We start from the raw sequence: 26,117 nt of genomic DNA on the forward strand, positions 1-26,117 counted from the left end.
ATCTTACAAAGAATGTTCCTGCCAGCCTAATCTCTTGCGTCATAATAAAGATTCTTAACTCAATAATCTGGTGCAGTAATATCACTGTGTAAAAAAGTTCATCCGAAAGGCAGAACAGCTAAAAAAAGCTTTAAAAGCTCTGGTTAATATTTTGTTCATGAGTTGAAAGGAAAAGTTATTGAAATAGCAGGAGCCCGGCTCTAAGTAACTTCTTGATTCATCCCTTTATTCTGAGCGAAAAAAAGTCCTACAGAAAAAAAATCCGTAATTGTCAGGAAATTTTACCTTTTAATCCATAGTTCCTCATGTGACATTTTCCAGCCTGTAGTCGAGGTACGCTCCTGTGAGTGAGGGCATTTTCTCTCGATTTTAGAGCTTCGTTCAGCTCTCTCTCCATCCAAAGCTCTCTCTACATCCCAAGCTCTCTCTACATCCCATTTTCAAAGCATTAGAGCCTTTGCAGTTGAGGCCGGTTTCGACCGCAATAATTTTCAAAAATAATGGTCGGTCGAGCATGACCGAACGCGGAACGAACCACAGGTGTCTAACAGATTAATTTTAATTTCAACAACCCAATCTCCATTTTAAGCGACTTTTGAGGTTAGGTCGTGGGAAGCACAACTCGAAACGACCTCAACCATAGATCCTCCCCCTGGCAACGTTGCTCACTAGCCCTATCATCCGATGCCAAATTTACGCCAAAATGTCTCCTCTACCCATCGCCTATTCATACTTTATCGTGAGATCTGTCGGCCTCGCGCTATTGTCGGTGAGCATACGTAGCATTTACGGGAGTGCTCAGTTCGGCGTGACCTTCGCGTCTTCGCCCACGGAGCGACTCCACTCATTTATTACATATCAAACATACTCGCCGGACAATGATAGTCATGCAAGGAAGTGCGAGTTGAATTGAAGATTCAATCGACAGTCGTGGCGGGATGTGTGCGAAGAACCTGACCCCTCAGCGGTGATTGATTTACGGCCCCAATTTGCAACTGACACTCCCGGTGAATTTCGCGCGCGGGAAAATGGGACCGGATTTATTTATTTTTTTGGTCGGAAGGCGGGATCCGGTGGGTTGGTAGTTAATTCGCCGGGCGCGGGAGAAGTCGGAACATGGGAAATTAATTAGCGCGCCCGGCGAAGATCGAAGAAGCGCGGTAACTTTTGCGCTTCGATTTCGCGTTGATGATCGGCAAAGGAGAGGAAAAGAGCATCGAAATAAAATGACAGTCAGGATGTTTCAATTTTGACGCCACTGCGCGAAATTTCAATTCACGGATATCGATGGTGGAATCGGGAAACTTTTCCCGACACTCCTTACCTCTGCGAACATTCTGATTTCCGTTTTTTAAAATGATGATTTTGTATATTTTTTCTCCTCTTCTTTTTCTTTTTTTTTGCTTCACAAAATACGCAATAAAAATACATGCAGAAATTAAATTTTTCCTGTTCTTCAAAGAAAAGAAAAAATAAAAATAAATTAAAGTAAAATATTAGACATTATCCAAAATTTTCTAGTGTCATCACGATATATTCGGGTCATTTGATCGGGTTTTGGAGAATCGTTTACTCGAAAGAATTTTCGATTTTGACTTGATCATATACGTGCACCAGGCATGTCAATTTTCATGAAATTCTGAGAAAGTCGATTTTTCAAAGTATAATTTCGAAGGCGTAGAATGGCAATTCGTGACAAGGAATTCTCCAATGAAAATTGAGGCTATACTAAGGTACAGTTTTTAGTCGTATAAAAATATAGCATAATTTGCACCAAAACCACTTGTCAAAAGTTCTCAAATGAGAACACGGTCCTTTATGCACATTTAAACGCGCAAGTAGGTAAATTTTCTAAAACTATAACAGTTCATAACGTAAGGACTTTTTTTTCTCAGTTTTAAAATGAGGTTTGGTCTTTCCGATTCCGCTGGGAATTGCGGTCAACATTTTGAAACGTCCCACAGTGGATCGAATCAATTAGAGAGGCCAGACATGAAATTGTTGACCAAAACTGAAAATTTTGATGTTCATTTCGTCAAATTTTAAATTTTAAGGGGTCCCTCCAGATGACAATTTTACGAGGAAACCACCGCAACCACTCATAGAACATGCAAGTTTTGTATAAACGGAGTTACAAGCGTTTAAAATTTTCAAATTTTGTCCGACCTCCCCTATCAACTCGATCCACTGCGCGTCCTTAAATTTCGGACTTGTCATCATACATAACCAAGTAAAACAGGAAACGTGTTCGATTAAGAGGAAACGGGTTTGCTCCCCGAGATTTGATCCAGTGGGAGCGATTTCGGCCAGAAGCACACCTGGAAAAGTCGGAGAGCTCGGTTTGGAGAAAAACTGAGGAAACCCGAGTCGCGGGCAGTCGGCGATCGCCGCGAGGCAATAAATTTTCATGAGGTGCGCTGTTCCACGTTTGTCAAACGGTGCGCTAAAACGAGGATATTTTGCATTTCGGCGCGTTGATTGGGAGGAATGCGGGATAAATTAGGTCTGCACCGTACGCTGCCGCGCTAAGGAAAAACGCCGTATGAACAGTCGAGAGTTGCCAAATTTCCCTCGATAAAATGTTCATTTTTAAGGAAAGTTGTGAATATATTCCCTCTAAAGTTTCAGAATCTTTAGGCAAAATTGCGAACTAAATTATCTGAAAAATTGGGAGGAAAATATTCATAAATTTACCAGGAAATTCGTGTTTTATGATAGGAAATTTGGCAACACCTGAAGGTTCATACGGCGTTTTTCCTTAGCATGGCAGCGTACGAACGTGGCTCTTCCCGGCCGGTCTGGGTCGTCGCTCCCCTGTCACCGTCTCGTTACGGGATCGTTGATAGCGGCTTAATAAACGAGATAACAAAGGAAATATAGGTCAATAACATCGGCCGCGGGGGGGGGGGGGGGGCTGCTCCCGCCCAAGCTACTGTCAACCTCACCCTGCGCCCACCACGCTAACCGTTAACCACCTCCCGCAAAAAAAGGTTTCAATTGAGTTAGACTTGTTTATGGCCCTTATTAGCCCAATTTGTAGCAAGATTCACTCCAGCTTACGTTTCGGCTATTTTCTAGCTTCCTTTATCAACTAATCGGCTTATCGATGGTGGAAGTAGAAAAACGCGTATCTCGACATCAATGTTTCAAAATTTCTACAGGTGCTGTTTTACTCGCAGAGCTCAGCTTTCTTTATCAGTGCAATGGTAATTAGAATAACGCGTATCTCAATCTCATATTTAAAAAAAAAAAAATCACCAAGTTGTTCCTTCACTCACAGCAAATGATGAAGCAAAATTGAGGAATAATTCAAAATCACGATATTCATTAGTTTTTCTCGGGAAGCACAACACTTGATTTGACTTTCAACTTTTCGTTACTGTGTGAAAACACTTTTCTATACGCAGTACATGCTGACACATTTTTGGGGACGGCAAAAAAAAAAAGGAAACGCGGCGGCAAATTTCAGAAGATGACTTTTTTTCTTTGTCTTTCAAGTCATCAAAGGTCGTCCACATGGAGCTTGACTGACAACATTATAAAACGCACTTATATGTACTTCCGTGCAACTGGCGAAACGGCGTGGCGGAATGGATACAAATCAACGTGCTCCTAGGTCAAGACATTGCCTACCCGCGAAAATTGAAGGCGTTCGGTCAAACGCGGTGACCGTACGCTATTGTTTCAAAGTATCCATTCTCCCACAGAATGATCCTGCATATTTCACAATACTTGATGAATCTAAGGGTTCTCTGAGAGCAGTGAATCCATATTGTTTCTCGCTCCGAAATCAAGCCAAACTTTGTTCCATTCCAACAATTAATAACGTAAAAGAGTCAAATACTTTTCTGAGTGCACTAGCAATTTTGATGGAAATTTCTGAAGTATTATAACTTGGACAGCGCGAAAAATTTACTTGAGAGGCCGAAGATTTTACGTACTTGTAAAAAAAATCCCCCTAATGGTCCCATGCGAAGAAAGAAATAATGGTCCCTCAAAGTTATATGTTTTCATCTACAGCCCGTAAAAGAGAGAGGATAAAATTAACTAGCAGTGTCAAAGACAACGCGTTGTTATTTTGTGTGTAATGAATGAAAGAAATGTCGTTGGTTTTTCCTAAGAAATCATAGTAATATTTTCATTAACCGAACAAAATTGAAATAACGCTGCAAGTTTCAGAAAAAAAGTAAAATACATAGGAAATGATTGCAAGTCAATTTTTTTCAATGAGTCAGGAGAAAATGCAGTCGTTATTTATCTATACCTCTGCATTCCTATTTTTTCTTAACTGCGCAAGTATGTGAAGAGAAAAAGTCTTTTACGGTTTCCATTTGTTTTCAGGATATTTTCAAATTGTTGCCGTTTTCTTTATCGGAAGCACAGTTTATAAGTAATGTTATACTTCCCCAAAAGGCATAAGTATTTTAAAACCTGCATTCACTGAAGGTTTGTTTACGTTCTCGTGTAGGGTCGTAATGAAGGACTGAACATTCCGACTGTTCAAATGGAGTTTTAGTATTCACATCCTGATGTCCTATCTTAGGCAGCGAGTCAATTGCCTTTTAAGTAATCTTCTTGTCTTAAAAATCGAATAAAAATCAGCGAGGTTACGTCGGCACTGCTGATCACGCTAAATTAAATTGGACATTTTATTCCCTATAGATCAGATAACCATTTAAAGTTTAACGGGAGTATTACCTAATCCTAAAGAAATTGCGAGTTTGCCGCCCCTAATGTGCCGATTCTGTCTTTTAACATTCAAAAGAGAGCCCTCTTAGGTATTTTACGTTACGCAACAAATAACTCTAAATCTCCTAATTTGATCCAAAATTCTTGCCTGCAACCCGTTCACTCATACCGACTTCAAATATATTGATCTTGACTTGCTAGATTTTATTTCGTTTTCAAATGGAAGCATTCTGATGACCCAAGTTTGGCATGATTGTCCCCTCTTCATCTTCTTCGTTTTTAAAAGAGAGAGGAAGGAGACTATTTTTGAAGGATATTTCTATTTGAATAACAATTTTAAAATTAACAGTAAATCCAGTCCCGAGGATAAATTTTCTGACATTTTTAGTATAACGTCCTCTTCGTACGGGTGGATGTACCCTTCATCCGTGATTTTCTCATCCGACGAGCGCCGTATCTTGGTCACAGCGAGATGCATCCTAAATGCATCTTATGCGTGATCCATCTCGATGCAATCCTCAAGCTCTGAAGCCCTCCTGGTTAGAGTTGTATACCGTCGCCCCTCTAACGGAAGGGCGTGTTTTAATTTGCGAGTGAGCCCTGGTCTCCATGTAACTCCATGCTTTTCGGGGCTTTATGTGGAAATAGAGTTACGTTGGATGAGTGACGATAAAAGCCGCATTCCCGAAAGTCCATTGGAAAACGCTCCGACTTGCGTGCGAACGGTGCGTGTGACCAAGACACCGTTGTCGATTCTTCCACGCACACGTCAAATATTTTCCTCCAATCAGAGAATGATTAATAGCGAAATTAAAAGTATGTAGATCAAGGTGTTCTTTCTCATTGCGTCTACGAGCATCATTGAAAATTTTTAAATTTTCGCATAAGTTCTTATTCAACGCTTGGAGAAGACTAGAGTACCTGTGAGAGTATAGACGGTTGTGAAACACCGAAAATCCATCTGGCCTTCATCGATGCCTCCGCGAATAAAGTTAGGGCCCTAAGAGACAGCCATCATGAATTCAAATTATTCAGGACGATGGATTATTACAATTTTTACAACCCGTCGTCTGTGAAGCACGTATTTGATACGCATTCGCACGTTTTCGCATAAATTTAATAATTTTTGCGAAAAACTGCTCGTTTATGAACATTATTGGTCATCTGGGTTTGAATTAGAATCTGAGAAATGATAATAAAATGTTGTGTGTCAGATGGACGGCTGCCCTTATTTTGGGTCCTAAGCCCTCCATGAAGCAGGAGAAGAGGAGGAGGAGAAAACGATGAGATCGTATGTAGCTTCTCAATATAAAAAATCTACTGTGCAGGGTACATGCAGTTCATCAGGATTTGAGGAAAAATCGGTCGTAAAATCAGGATTTGAGAAAAGTCGGCCGTCCAATCGGATTTTTTTATGCTTTCGCATACGCTAATGCAGAAATGTTAATTTTTCTCCGCAAAAAATCAGGATTTGATCAGGATCTGGAAAAATTTTAAAATCAGGATTTAGCGGTTAAAAAGCAGGATTTCATTAGGATTTCCAAAATTTTAAAAAAAACTAGACACTTTGAATGGGTCCTTAGCCTCTCCCACAAAATTTTTCTATAGCCACGCTTATTCTGGACTCTCGACGAACAACTCGATTGATACAATTGACCAACCATTTCAACTAAATCTCGTCGCACCCTGACGACCATAATACAATTCCAACGTGACCTGTCAAAGTCTTCGGTCATCTCCCGTCCACCGATGGGTCCACGGCTGCCTCACCAAACTCGGCAACCGCGGGAGACAAATCAATGCAAAAAGGCATAAACGTCTGATGCGTGAGAGGGGTAATTATGCAGTAAACGACGGCAATTACTCCTTGGGCCGTGTGGCTCCGATGCTCCATGGATGGCTGTGGCTGTGGCAGCAACTAATAACCTGCAACGACACAAATAGAACTCGGGCTAGCCATTCGCCAGCGAGCCGGGTCCCGGGTCCCGGGTGCAGCAGCCGCAGGTCTCGGATGGCCCGCGTCTTTCAGCAGAAACTCCGTCAGGTTGTCCCGGCAACTGAAATCTAGACTTAGAGATGATTTGTTCGTTGAAAGTTGGTTTGGTTGTTTACCTCCGATTAGAATCGTCAGATGCATGAGATTTTACGGATCTTCATCACGATTTTGTTCATCTTGCATTGCTAAGGGAAAATGCCATATGAGAAATGGAATTCTCCTTTTAAATGGACGTATTTCTATCAAACAGAACTGCGAGCAGGTGAGAAATATGGGGTGTGCTCTAGAAATCTGCATAAGAAACAATGTAAAAGAGGGCGTGATTCCTTTTGAAGAGTTGGAAAAGCGGGATATTACATTCTATCAAAGAGACCTATGTGTCGACTGAATGCGGGATTCATGAGCCGCGGGCATGGCAAGAGAGCGTTGTGGACAGGGCTCATGAGTTAAAGCGCCCCGACGACGATCTCCCCCTCGCTCGAGTGCGCACTATCATTGCCGCTGACGTCACTGGCGCTTTATTATTCTCATTCACTTGCCACGCAAAGAGAACTAACGAGCACACCCCATATTTCTCACCTCCACATAGGTCTGTTTGATAGAAATACGTCCAAATATCCTTAAAAAGTCACTAAAAATCAAGAAAATTAAAAAATTCTGGAAAGTCACCCGAGAGAAGGAGTGAATACTTTTCCTGCTCGCGATGTTTGATTGAGGCACATACCGTCGTTAGTATGATGCCATCACGTAGTGGATGTCTCGAAAGCCAGCTCGAATTCTCAGAAACAGACGGATGTGGGACTCGGCCATTAGCGACCGTGGAAAAACAACTAAAATCAACAAGAGTTTTGAACTTTTTTCGGGGGGCTCCGAATCCGCCGCTGTTTGCTTTCGGCCCAAAATGTAAATGGACGCATTTATGTCAAACGGAGCTATGTGAATAATGACGTGAGCCCTGTTCTGTATATATGCATATGGATCTCAGGGCTCATGTCATAGTGCACATAGTTCTGTTTGGCAGAAATAGTCCAAATGTGTAACGTACTCGTACCCACGCTGGGCTGTAGCTGGTCAGCGAAGGTTTCACCCACGTGGTGTGTGCCAAGAGGCCAACACACCGAGATTAGAGGTAAACACCGTGGCGTGGCGTGCTTTGCGATATATCGATCGATTTGCAATTTAAACCTATGGAAAAGGATCGATGAACAGGGTGTTCACAACGAACGCCATAATAATCGATTATTTACGGCAGCTTTGAATGGAGGAAAATCGATAATCGATCATTCACGCCTCGCCACTGGTAAACACTGCCCTGTTCGAGCGACACACTTCGTTGGCGCCATGGAAGAAAGTCGTGTTTGCTCAGTCATATCATGGAATACATGTATTTTTCTCCACTCCGTTCCTCAGTCCCAACGTCTAATGGCGAAAGATTCATTTTTTTAAACAAAAAAATTATAATGTGGAAAGAAAGTTACCAATAATTGAATCTTTTTTGTGGTAAATTAACTTCATTCTTGCTTGCCCGACCTTTCCGGGAAAAATTTTGGATTATGGAGGGAGAGAGTCTAAAATTCATGTCTAAAAATTTCTGTTTTTTTTTTTCAGTTTTTTCCTTCTCTTTATGGTAGGGTGACACTGCTCATCATCGAAATTTTTCCGCTAGTCAAAGTGTAATCAGAGCGTTGCCCCGGCGTCCGCTGAAAAAGTAATAAAGAAATGAGTCGGGTCATAAACCGACTAGAAAATTCCGCGAAGTTGGAAGTCAAGTGCGAACACTGCGTAGGATCCCACAGCGAAAGACTGCACCTCGAGTTGTCCCGAAAGTTTCCGACCGGTTCACTTTTTAAGAACAACCAACTTAATTCCCGCCCATGGAGCGCCGAGCAAATAAGTCCACCCAGTCCTCGTTGCTCAATAACTTATTTCGGTGCGCTGTTGCCAGCCTGAAGTTTAGTGTTGGTATCGATACTTTTCAGAATGGATGTCGACAGTAAACTTGCAAAAACACGTTTATTTTTTAAATGGAAAAACATCCAACGTCATCTCATAAAAACCACAAGACTCTCGTAAACCAGCCTATCCTTCTTTAAATCCTTGAAGTTGTAAGAAATCAGATGGTGCTGCTATTGTTTTGAACTGCGCAACTGGTTTTTGTTATGATTTTCCTGGCGGCAACTTGTCTGTTTTCGTTTTTGAAAAAACTTTCAAATCCGTGAAAATGTTTAGTCACAGTCACTATCAGCTACTTACCTCTGTCGCACGTTTTTCGAATCTTGAAAGCCGCGCTTCGAACGTTTTTACAGATACAGATGGTGATTTTACTATGATAGCCACCGGTACTATTTTTCGTAAAGCTGAAAAAAAATTCGAAATTTCATCATAAGTCATTATTGGTTAAAAAATGAATTTAATTTTAATTTTGCTCAGCGCCTAAAAATTTTACGAAATGAAAAATTAGTCGAAGTGAAAAATGCTTCCGCTCAAATTAGCCAATTTTGAGTCTTCACAATGTGCGGTACTTAGTCATGGGTCAAAAATATCTATACTTGCTGCGAGCGGCATCACGGTTTTGAGACCGAGAGTGTTTTCTCACAACTTTATCAGTGCGGAGCTTAGAGGGCGTAAGGAGCATAAAAATAGTGATCGGTAAACAAGTAATGTACCCATGGCAAATAAAATTAAATAACGCGTCGCGGCATCACTAGTTTCACGGTGAAGATCCCCATTCAGTTCGGCGATAAACTTTGCTGTAGAATATTTTACCCATTGAGGAAAGAATTATTTTTTTTCTTCCTACACATGCAGACCTGTCCTTGAAGAGCTACGCTCTTATCCCGTTTTGAGTAGATTCCCAGTTCAGAGACAGTGTCGCACACAATGTCGTACCGTTTGTTCATCGTTAGAGCTTTTAGGATTCCTGCTCAGATTTTCCCTATGCAAGTGAGAGAAAAGTGGAAACTTATATCTCGAGTCATCCATTCTGAATTTTAAATCCAAAAACTTTCAACTTTAGTCGACCATCATCTAGTTCTCTAGAATTAGAGAAGAACCATCATGAGCTCAGCTAGAGCATTTTTGTGACGGAGAAGACAAGCGGCCACATATTTGGACGGAATTTATCAGAAAGGAACCAACTCTCATCCTCGAAAAAATTAAGTTAAGAATGTTTTTGAGTTCCACTATAGCCGTATATTTTCTCTGCCAAAAACTGGAAGTCTAAAAACAAATTACTCACATGAAAAAGAGGCGTTAAAGTTTATTCTCTACATTGAGCCTTATGCAGGAATGAAACTTCAAACCTCTTTTTCTCAGTTTCAACTTAATGTTTGTCGGTTTCTTTCCGATGAACTCAGTCCATTTGTACGATCGCGACTTTTTCCCCTCGGATACCTCTCTAGCTACAATCATGGGAACTACTTTTTTCTAAATTTTGAAGCGTTTAAGTGACGCCGAGACTAACCATAAACAAACTCTCCTCTCTCTCTACAAAAATGAGCCTACCTTATTATTCTCAGTGTCTAATGTATTCTTTGATAAGTCTCATTTTATAGCTAGAATAAGGCATTAACTATAAAGCTTGAATGAATCTTTACCGCATTCACCGGATGTCTCTGCCGTAAGGACTCCTCATTCGACCAACAAAATTTGCAATACGTATTTTAACGTGCTTTTTATTACCCAAACTTACCTGAATATGTATTCCATTCTCTCAGTACTCAAGAGATAAACATCTGGAGCTGTTGTGAAACTAACAGTTGAAGATCAAGGCGTACCGTCTGTCAGAGGCGGATCCAGCCATTTAGGAACACTGGATTTCCTCCATTTAAACCTATGTCAAATAATCGATTCTTGTCGGAGCACTTGGCCCCTCTCAGAATCGATACATTTCCATAGGTTTAAATGGAGAAAAACAACGTTGCCAATTTGCTGGATCCGCCAATGCCGTCTGCCAAAAATCATTAACGCTCGCGGGATTTATGAAACTTTTGTTTTTAGGAAAGTTCGGCTATGGTGGATTGTGGCTAGGAGTGGAGGGGAGGGGTGGGAAGTATGAAAATAATTCATGAAAAGAACCGGAAGACCGGAAGAGGGCTGGCGCTGCCAGAGCCCACGCATGGCGCACAGTGGATCGAGGCAATAGGTGAGGTCGGACAAAATTTGGAAACTTTAAAAGGTTATAACTCCGTTTATACAAAACTTTGAGGATCTGAATGTGGTTTTATTGGTTTCCTCGTATAATTTTTGTCTCTAAGTACCCCTGAAAATTTAAAATGTGAGGAAATAAACGTCAAAATTTACAGTCTTAGTTAAATATTTCATGTCCGATTGACTGGAGTTACTGTGCGGCGAAGAGGGGAACATTTCGAATACAGGAACGAGGAGAATTGAGAGGGTTCTAGATTTTGGCTTCGGCTTGCCTATGCAAGCCGTTTGAAATTTAAGTTCTTGTGAAGTTCGTTCCAGTGGCGTGCGTGTTTTGCGATACATCGATTGATCTGCCATTTAAACCTATGGAAAAGTATCCCTAAACAGGGTGTTCGCAACGAACACCTTAAGGTGATTCGATGGACGCCATATTTTGTGTCAGAAAGGCATGCGATATATCGCATCCATTGGTTCCATTTTTTCAGCTACTCGTTATTTTTCTCCAATTTTGAGATCGCAATTCTGTTGTTAGGAGACTGAAGCACGCACTTACAAATTTTAACAAAGAAATTTAACGTAATAAAGGCGTGGTTTTTTTAGAGAGAAAATATCGCATTCGAGTGCAGTTTCGATATCAGTATCGAATGCGATGTTTTCTCTCTAAAAAAAACCACGCCTTTAGCACGTTGAATTTCTTTGTTAAAATTTGTAAGTGCGTGCTTCAGTCTCCTAACAACAGAATTGCGATCTCAAAATTGGAGAAAAATGACGAATAGCTGAAAAAATGGAACCAATCGATGCGATATATCGCATGCCGTTCTGACACAAAATATGGCGTCCATCGAATCACCTTCATAATCGATTCTTTACCATAGCCTCAAATGCGGAAATATCGATGATCGATCATTCACGCCTTGCCACCGGTTCGTCCGATCGATCGGTTTTCTGTCTAATTTGAAAAAATCTAGTCCTTAGTCTATCCCTCACGGTGTCTGGACTGTATGAGGGACACATCGTGTTGGGTTTTTTCTCGGAAAAAATTTCAAATTTGGTCGATAGAAACGTCTTTTGGATATTTTACGCGTCCAACTTCCCCTCAGGACAACCAAAATATCTGTTACGATAACCAGAATGAAATGCCTTTGGGATCATGAGAACCGTAGTCTTCCCAAAGAGAGTTTCAATTCGAGAAGTGCTCATTAAACGTTTCTGTTAATCCAAAAGATTTTTTTTTTGGTCTTGATGCGTTGCTTCTCCGAAACATCCAATTTTGGTTTTTTAGAGGCATGTATGATAAATTGCATCCAGTGAAAAAAAATATGATTGGAAAAAAAAAAATTGTCGTGATATAATTATTGTTTTTATGAAGTTGTTTAATGTTACCATACGTTTTCTTGGTGAAAAGAATAATTTTTTTTTTTTTTTATTTTTTTTTTTTTGTCATAGTGGTATATTTTTCCAAGGGTGAACGAAGATTATTTATTGGGATCCTTCTTCTTCTTATTGTTTTTTGATTTGCGGTTCAGAATAGGTTAATCATAAATTACTCTCTTTTTTAGTAAAAGCCACACAAATAACATTCAAGTAGGATTTTTTTCATATATGTATGCTGTGTGGCAAAAATATTATTTGATGACACTTCAGAATATTCATGCTGACTTGTCGTGGAAGTTTTTATTTTTAATTTACTCAATTATTTTGTTTTAATTTCAAAAGAGCGTAATGATTGTTACAAATTGAAGGGAAAAATGTTGTGAAAAAAACTCCTATTTAATCCTGTTCCCCGTTGAAATTTCGTCGGCCATATCAACAATTAGGAATAGCTGGAAAGGCATGGCGGCGCTGTAAAGTAGAACCGCGAACTGGCGCGGCGATACGGGGGAGTTCACACAGCGGATAACGTTGTCGTTTCTCGTGTGAAATATCACTTATCCTCCCCAGGCCTCGCGGTAAAATTGGAGGATATTGCCCCAAGCGGCAACAATGCCCGGATGACTCATAGCCGCGGGATCCCGCGAATGTGTCCAACCGGGGGCTGTGGCTGTCAAAAGGAAGGGGGCGGGCAGGAGGAAGGGGGGCCGAAACACCGCGTGCAGTGTCTCGCCGCCTCAAAAATACGCAACAAGTGGAAATGGCGAATATATCGGATGTAACCAGTCGGCAAGAATGTTATAAAATTAGCACCCATCCTCATTTGAATGGAATCAGCGATTCATCAAGAATTTCGTGGAAATCATCGGAGGAAAGCCCGATGTGCGGCCTTCGCCTTGAATGAACCGGTTTCTGATGTCACAACGTCTACGTCAGACTTGCATCACGTTTCCAAGAGTAGTATAGTATTTCCCTATTTCATTCATTATTGATGACTAAGGCTCCTCTATCTGCTCTCACTTATGCATTCACGAAGTGCTAGAATCTGGGGGGGGGGGGGGGGGGGCTTGTCAATAAATTTTGTAACACTCTAGGGGGTGGATGGGTCTTCATAATTTGGTGACCGCGCGTGGCAAGAGGTGATAGGTGAATCTGAACTTTTTTTTTTTTTTCATTTATTTTCTACGTATTCTTTGCATTTGCACTTGGCTTGAGATTTTTAAGCCTTTTTATTTTTCTCTTCCCTCAAAAATTATCATACGTTCATCACAATTTATTGTCCACGGTATTCATTTTTTCACTCTAATTTTTATAATGATTCGTTCCAACCATTATTTCCAAAAAATACACATACTCTTTGGATTGGGGCTTCAAATATTCATTTTTCCAATCATATTGGTCAGTAATTTATTAACCTCGCCTCTTCATGGAGACGACGCAAACGTAAACTTACAATCCATCTTGCGGCGATCGATGAAATTGGAATTGCAGGTGAGCTACTTGTGCGTTAAAGTCACTTCTTCGCGTCTGTGTGACTTCCGAATAAGTAGACATTTACGGTGATACAACTATTCTACCACGTAGGAGCCAATGTTGCCTACACTACAATTGAAGGCGAACTGACATGATGATAGAGTCACCTCTTCCCGTTAGGTAAAAAGCTAGTTTTTTGTGCGTTCCGAGCAAACGTGCCCTCTCTTGCTGATACAACTATTCGACCACCGGGGAGTTTGTGTTGCCTACACCGATTTTTGTAGGAGAACTGCTAATGCGCTAGAAGCGTCCGTCCGACTTACAAACTAGGGGCTCCAAAGAGGATCTAAGGTGGAATTATTGACTGATATACCTTTAGAAGATCGTCGGTCGGACGGATCTTTTAAGATTAAGGTCAGTGATTTGTTTCGGACGCATCATAGATCAGATCTTAGGATTTTCAAGGAACATCGTGCCGAAACAATGGAAAAATTGAAGAATTACAGCCAGTTTGAGAGCCTAAGGACGCTTGTAGTGAGCCTGTAAGTCTGTAAGCCTGTGGGAAGGGCGCTTAAAGTAACCTCTCCCGTCTCTACATTCGGTGAAAGGATAAAGTTGCGGCATTTACGGTGATACCACTATTCGACCACGTGGGAGCCCATATTGCCTACACTACAGACTGAAGGCGAACTGATATAGTGATAGTGTCACCTTTTCGCGTTACGCAAAAAGCTAGTTTTTTGTGTGTTTGTTCCGAGCAAGCCGACGATACCACTATTCGACCACGTGAGAGCCCATATTGCCTACACTACAGACTGAAGGCGAACTGATATAGTGATAGTGTCAACTTTTTGCGTTACGTAAAAAGCTAGTTTTTTGTGTGTTTGGTCCGAGCAAGCCGACGATACCACTATTCGACCACGTGGGAGCCCATATTGCCTACACTACAGACTGAAGGCGAACTGATATAGTGATAGTGTCAACTTTTTGCGTTACGTAAAAAGCTAGTTTTTTGTGTGTTTGGTCCGAGCAAGCCGACGATACCACTATTCGACCACGTGGGAGCCCATATTGCCTACACTACAGACTGAAGGCGAACTGATATAGTGATAGTGTCAACTTTTTGCGTTACGTAAAAAGCTAGTTTTTTGTGTGTTTGGTCCGAGCAAGCCGACGATACCACTATTCCACCACGTGAGAGCTCGTGTCGTTTACACAATTACACACGTATTTTTCATAATATTTCTTTCCAACCACTCTTCACACTCTTTTCATGTACATAGGATATCGGGACTTTCATTGATTTCAAATTTATCCATAGAAAACGAGGTATCAGAAAGCTATGCATACACCAATAATTTGAGAATCAGCATTTTCTTTCCATTTCGGTTGGTCAATGCATTTTTGTGTTCAAAATGCCTCCTCTTAAAAAATTTAATTCGAATAATCAATGTTTCGCAAGTGAAAATTAAGTCCTTCCTTAGAAGCTGGATGTGTTATACACTGTCGATGCACAATAGCTTGCATAGCTTGTGACATCGTTGAGCTGCTCGTATGCGTTTTAAGATGCGTCGAAAATTGATGCCGGCCTAAATTAAGTCTAGCTCGGTCGTAAATAAACCACAGAAACCACGCTACACTCGAGAATCCCGACACTCCTCAACGTTAGGTGTTCGAAAGTCATCTCAAGAGTTCAACCGCAAACAGGAATCTAGGGTGAATCCATTGTTGACTGGTGTGGCCGAAATTCATTTTTTGTCTAATCGTCAAACTGTTAAATGAGTGACTCAGTGATGGCTGAAGAGCGTTTACGTAGAAAATTAAGCGACTTCTATACATATTGAGGAAAATTTGCTTTCATCATAGAATGAAGGAACCCACTTTTTTGGTACTTTTTCATGGTGCTAATATTTCCTCGTATCGATAAGGAAGCGACTAATTAAACCAATTCAATTTTTCGTTGTTACAACTAAAATTTTACTCAGCTTACCAAATCGCCATCTAAAAGCAACATGGACTCTTCGTATTCGCAGCACGCATCGAGAAACTGGAAAAGTAAAAATTCATCAATTCGATAAAAGTGAGCTTGTGTCGAGACTTCGGAATCTTTCAGCGAGGAAATGATCACAATATTCTGACGGACTAAAACCAGGATTATACTTCTAAGGTGAATGATAATCGGATGTAATCAACCACCAAGCAATAATTAAAAATAGTAGAAAAGGCTTTTCATTCTTATTAGTTGGAAAACGAAAGTGCCGTGCGGAATTACAGACAAGTTAATTGCGACAATCTTTGTATGAATTTTTTCCTGTTTGGAATGAGAAGTTTCCTGCGAGGACCGTGAACCTCGGCGTTACGCATAATAATTCATTCGCGCGTAGACGTACAACGAGACTCGCTTGAACGTTGCACGCGTCATGTCGCCTCGAACCCACGAGGACTATTTATAACGTGACCGAAAATGCAACCGCGGTACAAAGCGAAAGATCGTCTGGAAAGGTGGTTGAGCGTGCGCGTCAGGGAATTTCACTCAAATGTGTCAGGGAAATGTCAGGGAATTTCTAAAAAAAAATAAATAAAAAATATTCAAATATCATCGTTTTATGCAACATTTTGAGACGGAACAATGTTTGTGCCTTTGCGACGTTTTAATGCGGTCTTCGTATCCTGGCTCACTGGCAGGGTGTCTACCGATCCCCAAAAGTCCCCGATTATCTCGATTTTGGAAGGGTGTCCCCGATATCCTCGAAAGTCCTCAATTTTCTTGTTCAGGTCAAAACTCGTCCTAAACACCGGCATTTTCAAATTTTCCCGCCAGCCGCGGCGGCGCGGTATAAACCAGGAATAAAAAACTGAAGTGTTGCTTGGTTTTCCGTATGTTTTCATCGGTTCAACACGACTTGTAAAATTAGTCGTATAAAACACACCTTTTAACGCTCTAACTAGCTCCCTTTCTCTTACTATTTGGGGGAAAAAGTCCCCAGTTTCCTCGAAAAAACTACCCTGAAAGTCCCCGATTTTGGTTTCTCATAACTGGTAGACACCCTGACTGGTTGACTCGGAGTTTTTAAGCTCCTGACTGACAACGAGTCTCGCCTCATGGTCCCCAATAACGCATACAGGGAAGAGTCATTCGGAAAGTCTGGCTCAAATGAACGCATCAAGAGATAATAACCCGAGTCTCACGCATTGTCACCGAAAGAGCCGGGTACAGCACATGCTTCGGGGCTCGGGGCACACCGCTCCATCTCCTTCGCCCCTATGATCCACGCATGTTCCGTCACGGTAATCGCTGCGACAGCCCAAGTAAGAACAAAACAATTACTTGCTGCATGCCACACAATACCCCCTGCCCTCCCCCTCCCCCGCCACCTCTCGTGGGCATCAACATATCCGGCTGAAAGCTCTCGCCCTCTCAAGTCTCCGTTGCCAAACGGTGACCGATCCCTGCACCGAGAAAAATATTTGTGACAGGATCTGTGAACAGGGACCTTTATCTTCCAAAAATTCATAATTGAGTTTTTGGCGCCACTGCATAGAGGAAGCAAATCTGGACTTGAAGCAATTTTGACCCTAGGAGCTCAAAAATTGAGGAAGATATGACGTCTTGAAACCCCTAGACAAAAATTCTTAAGTTTAAAGTTTTGTAGGTTAAAGGAGTAGGTTTTTGTGTAGGAATTTTGATGTGCACACATTGTTTAAAGATGAAAGTGAGCTTGTTCCAAAAGCTTCTTGAGAGCTTTTCCCGTTACTGGATCATCCTCTAAAATCGTCCATATTTTTCGACTATTTTTGTGATCGCAAGAATTCCGAAAGCCGCATGGCGCGAAATCCTACCTAGGACATAATCGCTCTTTCCTCCTCTCCCCTCCACCTGAACTGTGGGCTGATTTATTGACTATGATAGACTAAGTGATAGACAAAGAAGACGAAGGGAAATGGAGCGATCATATTGGTTGAAAGGAGTGGTTGTCAAAGACATAAGGGGAAATGATGCACTTACTATAAGTGGGTTGCCGTTAGTTAGTCTATTGCTCACCTCCTTTATCCATTTTATCCACCCATTTTGACCGTAGAATCACTCCTTTTTCACTTTGTCTTATTGGTCTATCAATTTCAACGATCAGCCTGCTGGGCCTGCTGCATGAGTCAGTATTTTGCAGTGAAATTGAATGGAGCGCATTTCACCTCTTATCCATATCACTCGAGTTTTTGGTGGCAAAGTAGGCTTCGGAGTGAAATGCACTCCGGAATCCGGATTCCACGGTTTCCAACACCTGATGATCCGATTTTCAGCTCGTGCAGGAGCTTTCTCCTCTCACGATTCCACCCACGGCAAGCACGCTTTTAGAACCGGAAAGAAAACCACCCCTTTGTTCGTCGGACCATTCCTGGGCTGAAGATGCTGAAAATGTGTCGGAAAGTGAAGTCTCTTTTTGAGCGCCCTCATATCCTTCCTCCTTTGACGTAAGAGCGTACCTCCATTTTCACATGAGCCCCGAAACGCATGGAGCTATACGGAGAACAGGGCTCACGTGGAAATCCAGATACGCCCTTACGTCAGAGGAGCGACGATATGCGACACGCTTTAGGCCATGCGCGGGGAAGGCGGACAAACGGTGTGTTAATTAGTGCCGACCAGAATATAGTCAGTCGCCGAAGAGCCATGCAAATGAGTCGGAGAGTGGATACGGTTACGAGCGCGCATCGAAAAAGAAATGAAACCCATTTAATTTAATGATTTTTATTTGCCTCTGTTCCGTAAAGACGGAGCATGAATCACTACTTTCACATAAATAATGGTTTAGTTTTTAACGAAAAACCAAAAGAATAAATTTATAAACCCTTTTATATAAGCCTTTTATTAAACACTGGAAAAAAAACACATTGGATCTAGAGTCCAGACTCTTAAAAACATCGACAAGAAAAAATACTCTTGATTCAATCAGATTTAACTGATTTAAGCTTAAATCAAGAACCAAGCCTCTTAATTTGAGCGGATTTCCTTTTGATTTAAGCTTAAATCTGATTGAATCAAGAGTCCTTTTTCTTGTCAATGTTTTCAAGAGTCTGGACTCTAGATCCAATGTGTTTTTTTTTCCAGTGAAGGTATTTTTCTTTCCTAATTTTTCGCCAGAAAAGTGATGAAATTTCATTAACCCTGCATATCGATTTGAATAACAAAATGCATTGAAACCAAAACTGCACGAGGCAAAGAGTGGCAAATCGTTCCAAAATCAAATCGAAATGATCAATCGCGTCTTCCAATGCTAGGAATGTTCTTTAAATAAAAATATATATGTCCATTACGATGAAATACAATGGGAAAGTGACGTTGCGTCACAGCGCCTATGCCAACAGCTGAATCAGAAGATCTTCTTAAACAACAGTGTTATGGGATTCGTGTGTAAAAATTGTGTGCTCCGCAGCAAACGGAAGCATCAGTGGACCTTAAGATGTATTCTTAACATTATAGTAGTATTCGCTCTTATTAATTCTTAAGTGGATCTCTTTTGTACGGTAATTAACGGTAATTGAGTCGGTGATTCGGGTTTAACAAGCCAGATCCACTCGGAGGCAATAAAATTATCGAGTTTATTCGCCTCGACTCGATTAGATCGCCGAAAGCGCCTCGACGCACGTTGGATTTTATACCCTTACAATTCGGACACCCAATATTGAGGAAGCTTCTTGGCTTTTATTATTTTTAACCCTCGGTGAAGCATTAGCGCGTGTTACGGAATCGTATTTTGATGGCCAAACCTCGCAGAACCCCGTGGTAAATGGACTACAAAGCAGGGCAAGAATTAAAACTCTGATATAGTACTAGTTTCTTCATTAAAATTTCACGCAGAGCACGATGAACTGAGGCGAGGCGAGAATGATCGAGTATTGATATTTTCCCCTTTGAAGCTATAGTAAGAGATCGATTATTAAGGAGTTCTTTGCGAACATCCTGTTCATCGATCCTTTTCCGTAGGTTTAAATGGCAGATCAATCGAGATATCGCAAAGCACGCTACGCCGATGACAATGAACGTAGTGAAATCTTCCAAAATGAACACACAAGTGAGGAATTCAAGTTTATAGGCGAGCATCGTAAAAAGTAATTTCAATGTCTTCACCAATATTGGACGTAGAAATTCGGAGGTTGAACGGATCTGATTGCTCTGTCGCTAATCCTCAAAATCCAATCATGAAAAAACTCAATGGGTCTTTTGTGTCAATCATAGAATAATGTTTTGATTGTATATCAAATTATTGATCAGCCAAAAATAATAAGATTTGTCCCAACACCAAGTTTCCACGCCCAACACTGAAAAAAAAGTAGCTTGGATCAAGCATGATAATTCTTGAATTTGCCGCCAAGAATTTTCTTTATCTTGCTTTAAGCTGACTTTTTCTTGATTCAAGAAAAATAATGCTTGGGTTAAGCAAAAAAGTAGCTTATATTAACCAGCAAAATTCTTGATTTAAGAAGAAATACTTCTTGGCGACAAATTTAAGATTCTTTTTTTTCCAGTGAATATCAACAAAAATATTGCCCTTAAGAAAACACGGCGTATAAAGATAAGCTGACATCCCCCAAAAATCAGTGCTTAAATTCCGTCAATATGTTTCATCCCGCACCCCCTCCCGCTTCGCCCACTCTGAAAAACCTGAACTCGAGCCTGATTAGGTGACTGATGGCGAGCGTAGGCGGTCGAACACTCGAGCAGGACGCTCGTGACGTCGTTCCGCTGACATAAGGGCGTATCTCAAGTTTTGCGTGAGCCCTGTTCTCCGTTTAACTCCATGCTTTTCGGGGCTCATATGGAAACGGAGATACGCCCTTTTGTTAGAAGAACGACGATGAGTGTCTTTATTAAAAGCGGATTACAGGAACCACTCGAAGGATCGTCGATACCGCAGAGGGCCTCTCCAGCATTCAATATGACTCCTGTTCACCATTAAGTTTTGGCGTTTGATTATTCCAAGTATCAAGATTGTTTAGTCTGCGCCGTGAGTAGACCGGGCCACTTTTCAAGTGAGTCTCTGGAGAACAAATTGTTTGATTTATCTTTCACATTAGCTATCAGATCGCGCTGTCGCGTCATCGTAACTTACCAGGCGTTGACAGCACATTTTGATCGTCAAATTCGAACTAAGAATAGCGCTTGAGGTGCTTTCAAAAATTCAGCCCTCTTTTAAGTGTAGTTCTTTTTTTTTTTGGTACAGAAAAATCCAATAATCTCATCAAAGTTTAAACGAATATCACCAACTATGTGAGCGAATGAAAATCACACACTATGTTTACGGACATTGATGAGGGTTTATTCGAAAATTCAAAATATATTCCATGATTTATCCTCCAAAAAATAAACTGGGTAAAATGTATTGTTTGCAAACCAAGGCACAGACATTTTTTTAAGCTAGTGGCATAACCATTAATTATTCGTAGAAGATCGGGTGGTCCAGAGATAGGAAAGACCAAAAATTCGTTTAAAATGACTCTTGGGAATTAATGCTAAAGCGTGAGGCCCATCTCTCTGGTTCGCGGGTTAAGCCTCCTCTGAAAGCTCATTTTCAGAAATATTTACGAAAAAGTACCCTGAAAAAAAAAACTCCGTCCGTGGAAGCCTACTTACGGGTTATGTAGACATATACCGTCCGCGTTCTGGGAGTAGCACCCGGAGCAATCGAAGCTACGGCTCCAGCACCCGGAACTTTTGACCTTTGAGCCCGGAACGGACGGTATTTCTATACATAACCCTAAAAAAGGTTTTTTTTAAGTGGAGATCGTATTATTATTATTGAAATCATCAAGAACGAGAGCTTCGGAGCCGGCAGATCGCAGAATCTTCAACTGGAACGTTTTTCCGTTTCTTAGCTAAAGATCTCTTTTGGCTGATGACAAGGTTTTTAAGAGTCGTGGTGTAAATTTGACGATTATAATGGTGATTTGAAGAGATTGGGTGGCAAAATTGGTGGAATTGAAGGAGTTGGAGCAGCAATCCAATTTAAAGTGTCTGACAATGTGTAATTTGCGAGTAACGGCCGCTGCGGTCCCAGAGTCACACGGACCATGCTCGATCTGGTGTAAGCAACTTCGTCGGTTGTTCTGACCTCCGTTGTCATGTGTGGATTATAATCAAAGAACGATTCAGCTAATTGAATTTTGTAGACTTATCGATCATTTTCCGGTAAATATGGCAACACATAATTTGTTGCCGCTAACAAGAAACGGAAATCGCGCTCCCGCGCTTTACCAAGCTTCAAGACGAGGCGATGTTGCTACTTTTGTATTTTCCAATTTTTATCCCTCTCATTCTCTGAAGGCGTCCGCACAACTTGAAAATTTGGACAGTTTTTTGGTGTCGTAACAGTACGTAAATCCTCTAATCAAAAATTGACGTTAACTAAATGCGATTAACGAGATTAACAAATTATTGAAGGTTTGCAGATTTTGGAAGCTTCCAATTTACTCAAGCTTATTTCAGCTGAGATTTCAGGTCAAAGTCTCGAATGGCATCAATACTCTCTGAAACGCTCGTTTCGAAGAATTTTCAACGGATTAAATTTTTCCTCGTGCTTGACATCGTTTATTTGCATCGTAATCGTATTTCTGGCAGCTCATACTGATCAGAAATAGTTGGCAAATGAAACTCTTTTTTTTTGTTGCCAAAACTTTCTTACTTTATTATATATTTTTATTCGTCTGCTTTAAAGAATATCTAGTGCAGTGACTGTTAGCCGCATTTAGCGCTAGTGTCTTGAATACCACCATTTCGACACTGGGGAACCCATTTTGCATCCTTGGCAAAATGAAGGTAAACTTCGTTCGTGTTTTGTTCTGCTCATGGCTTTAGTAAGTGTGCTATTAGGTACTCCTCCGCAATATTTCGGAACTCGCTTTCAAATTATTGCGGATTTCATATATTTTTCCCCCCTGATTTACTTATAACATTTTCTCAACGCAATAAACTCGAGAGGCTTTATTCTAATTTTAAAGGTTCTCTGTCCCTGAATTTTGTCTTTTAAACTTGTTTTTTTTTTTTACGTCATCTATCTAAATTCTAAGTTTTCTTATTTTGTTGTCTTGTTCTTTTTCATGTTAAAGCTTGGTTCACGGAATATATTTTTAATCCTAAAAGTTCTATTTACTATGTTACCATTTCTTGCTATAACTGTTCGGGGGTGTATTCAGGTAGTTGGAAGGACCAAATCGACAGAAAAGAACCAATCAATTTTTATATCTTTCTTAGCCCTGTAATTAAAGTTAAGGCTTTATGTCCTCAATTAAAGTTTTTTACTCTTAAGTTTCTTCCAGTGGAGCTTCAAGTTACCTCTAAACTCAATTGTTAAGCAAGTGTTGATTGGTTCATTTCTGCTCTTGTATGGTGGCTTTTGATGCCCTCTCCCTTTTTGCCGTGCTAAGGGAAAACGCCGTATGAACCCTCAGGCGTTGCCAAGTTTCCTTCGATAAAAACCGAATTTACAGGGCAAAACGTGAATATTTTTTTCCAAAATTTTCAGGCAATTTCGTACGCAATTTAATCTAAAATATCTGAAAATTTCAAGGGAAAATATGCATGAATGTCGTCAAAAATACATGTTTTATCAAGGGAAATTTGGCAACTCTTGAATGTTCATAGGGAGTTCTTCCTTAGCCTGGCAGCTTTCAGCTCGATGATACGCAATACGTTTGACGATGATGCCGAAAAGGCGATCGTTTCGGTGTGCGATTCCCGGAATTTTCACCCATTTACTGTTTTGTCCAGTGGTAACGCAGTCATACGAAACGGACGTCAACAAGGAGTACGTCATCAGGGGTAACGCGGCCATATTGAAATGCCAGGTCCCGTCTTTCGTGGTAGATTTCGTATCCGTAGTATCATGGCACACCGACGATGGCGAGGATTTCTACCCCTCCAATAATTACGGTACCTCCCTCTTTCGGGCGATTTTTTGCTTTTGGAGGACCGTTCTTTCTTTTCACACATTCGATTTTTCCTCCAATCCTTTCCATTACCCCGTAACTTCCTAGTCTCCTGAAAGTGAATTTTCCTCGTGTAATTCATATTTCTCCCAAGTTTGTTTCCCATATTTTCACTCCCTTGAAATATCAAACTCGCCGAGTTAATTTTTCCGTCCTGTATTAACGTACAGCCGTTACGCATACTCATAGAAATTCTGGCAAAATGTGAAGTTAAAACTGTGGCACCATCATCATCTTCTGTCACTGTTTATTTGTCTCTTTTATCGTGCTTACTTTTATGAAGGTTTATTCGATCATTTGTTTATGAATATCAATTAACTGAAGCAGATCTGTGTTTTATCTCTGCACACGTTTTGATTATTTTCCTCTTTGCATTAACAATTTGTCTTTCGTCATCTTATTGTTTTATTCTCATTTTGTATATTTAGGTTGGGATTTTGAAAACGGGAGAAGCGTTGTAACTTTCCAGTGTTCATCGTAAAAGTCATTTACTTTTTTATTTTTACACAAACCCGTCACGTATTTTGAAGAAAGGTACCGTAGAGCTCTGCGAGTTACATTGAATAGTAATGAAACTTCGAATCCCGGAAGGTCGGTTTCAGGACATTTTGTCAACGATTTTTTATCCGCGCACCTTTTTTGTCCAGTAGTTTACGCCCACACGTAAAATAAGCAACAGTGACTTGGTCCAAGCGTTATATTTTAGTCAGTTTGTAAAATTATATTGACAATATGGAAATGAGAAATTGAGAGAGAAGGAGATGTTGTTATGGTTGCTCATTTTCTAAATGAAATGTTATTACTTTCTCCTTTTGAATCATCTTTTTAAATTGTCATTGGTGAATATTTGGTTTTATTTCTATCCTTAAAATATTGAATGTACAATATACCTTATATACGTATAGGTACTATTTTTTATTTTTTTTATTTTTTCTTTACGAATTTAATACTTCATTTTGAAATTTTTTTATACTTTTAAAACGTGACAAATATTTGTAAAACCTTTTCCAAGCGACATTAATCTCAATGAGCCGCAGTTGTGCCGGCAGAAACTGCAAAAATGAATAAAAGAGGAAAAAAAAACCAAGAAGCACGCAATCCTTGGTTTTAACCCATTTGTACATCGATCTTTTAGAGTCAAATACGCCAAATTTTGAGCGATTTGTTGCGCGTACACCTCGCTGCAGCACAATAAAAGCACAAAATGTAAAAGAACAAACTAAAGTGCTTTGGAAATCATTGAGTTTGACACGAAGCCACCAATATTTAAAAAACACACATTATATTATTATTCTCCTTTGATAAATTGATACATATTTTTTCCCCATCAATTTAAATGAGAGTAATCAATGCGGAGTGTGCTAACATTTCAAAATCATGAGTTAAAAAATGCTGACTATGCGAGTATAAATATTAGAGCCGAACAGAGCGGAGCGGCGTTACTAATTTTTTTATGGGGGGGGGGGGGTGGGCAATGTTGTATAATTTTGTGAACCAGGAATTGGTATTATCTGGTAAAATATACCTCCTAAATGTTGTGGTTTCCCTGAGGAAAATAAATTCCAGTACCAAAGAAAACTGCTTATCCCACTATTCGAGTTGTTCATACAGTGTTGACAAATCAGCGTAAGAAGAACTTTATTTGAACCTCAATGCTCGCTGATTTCTTGATTCGCCGCGCTTTAAAACCAACAGAAATTTTGAAGCTTTGTAATTTAATGGTACAATTATGCTATCAGAATTATTATGTTATCAGAATAACTATGAATTAAGATTCGATCTTCGTCTATAATTCAAAAAATACATTTAAATTCATTATACGCGGCAATTTAAACATACGTAACATAAATATTTTACTTGAACAAGAAGTATATTCACTCAATGAAGGAAAGCAGAAACCAAAATTAATAACAAAGTATTTTGAAAGAAAAATGATTACTGTCTGTAAGAGCAGGAAAATATTCATCGGTATAATATTTTATTGCGCATCAAAAAGAGTGAGGTGTCACACTTGCTTTTTTTTCTTTTTTAAACAAAGTTGTGAGCTTGCGATGATTTCAGAGCCTTACAAACCTGAGAGAATAAAAACACGAAGAAATCATGAACCAAGAAAGAAATAAGCATTCGTTGTTAAGTTAGAGGACATTTACTCATACAATCACGGAATAATGCGCGAGGAGTGCAGTAAGCTCCTTTTCTGTGGAACAGTGCTATGTCTATGGGCCTCTCTAAAGGTACAGACAATGTGAAAAACAATTATCTAAACGATTGAGAGGATTTAAGAACCCACGTGTTCTGTATTTTGAGCCATAATTGTAAAATTTCTAGTCAAAAAACGGGAACTGTCTTTAGTCTATGGGCTTCTCTACAGGTATAGACAAGGTGAAAAATAATCATCCCAATGATTGTGAGGATTTGAGAACTCACGTGATGTGCAAAAAATGCAGTCCTCAAAGAT

At 40.2% G+C, this 26,117-nt stretch overlaps 1 protein-coding gene across 39 annotated transcripts in view; it reads left to right on the forward strand.

Moving 5' to 3' along the window:
* Positions 1 to 26,117, forward strand: part of Dscam1 (Down syndrome cell adhesion molecule 1) — a 165,276-nt gene that overhangs the window by 24,151 nt on the left and 115,008 nt on the right. For 2 of the 39 annotated variants that reach the window (XM_072298954.1, XM_072298957.1), the window contains exon 3: positions 23,442 to 23,603. The exons of the other annotated variants lie outside the window; for them this stretch is intronic. In XM_072298954.1, the coding sequence (XP_072155055.1) occupies positions 23,442 to 23,603 (162 nt within the window). The remainder of the gene's footprint in view (positions 1 to 23,441; positions 23,604 to 26,117) is intronic. 39 annotated transcript variants of the gene reach the window in all.

This window comes from Bemisia tabaci, chromosome 3 (genome assembly GCF_918797505.1).
Source record: "Bemisia tabaci chromosome 3, PGI_BMITA_v3".
NCBI lineage: Eukaryota > Metazoa > Arthropoda > Insecta > Hemiptera > Aleyrodidae > Bemisia > Bemisia tabaci.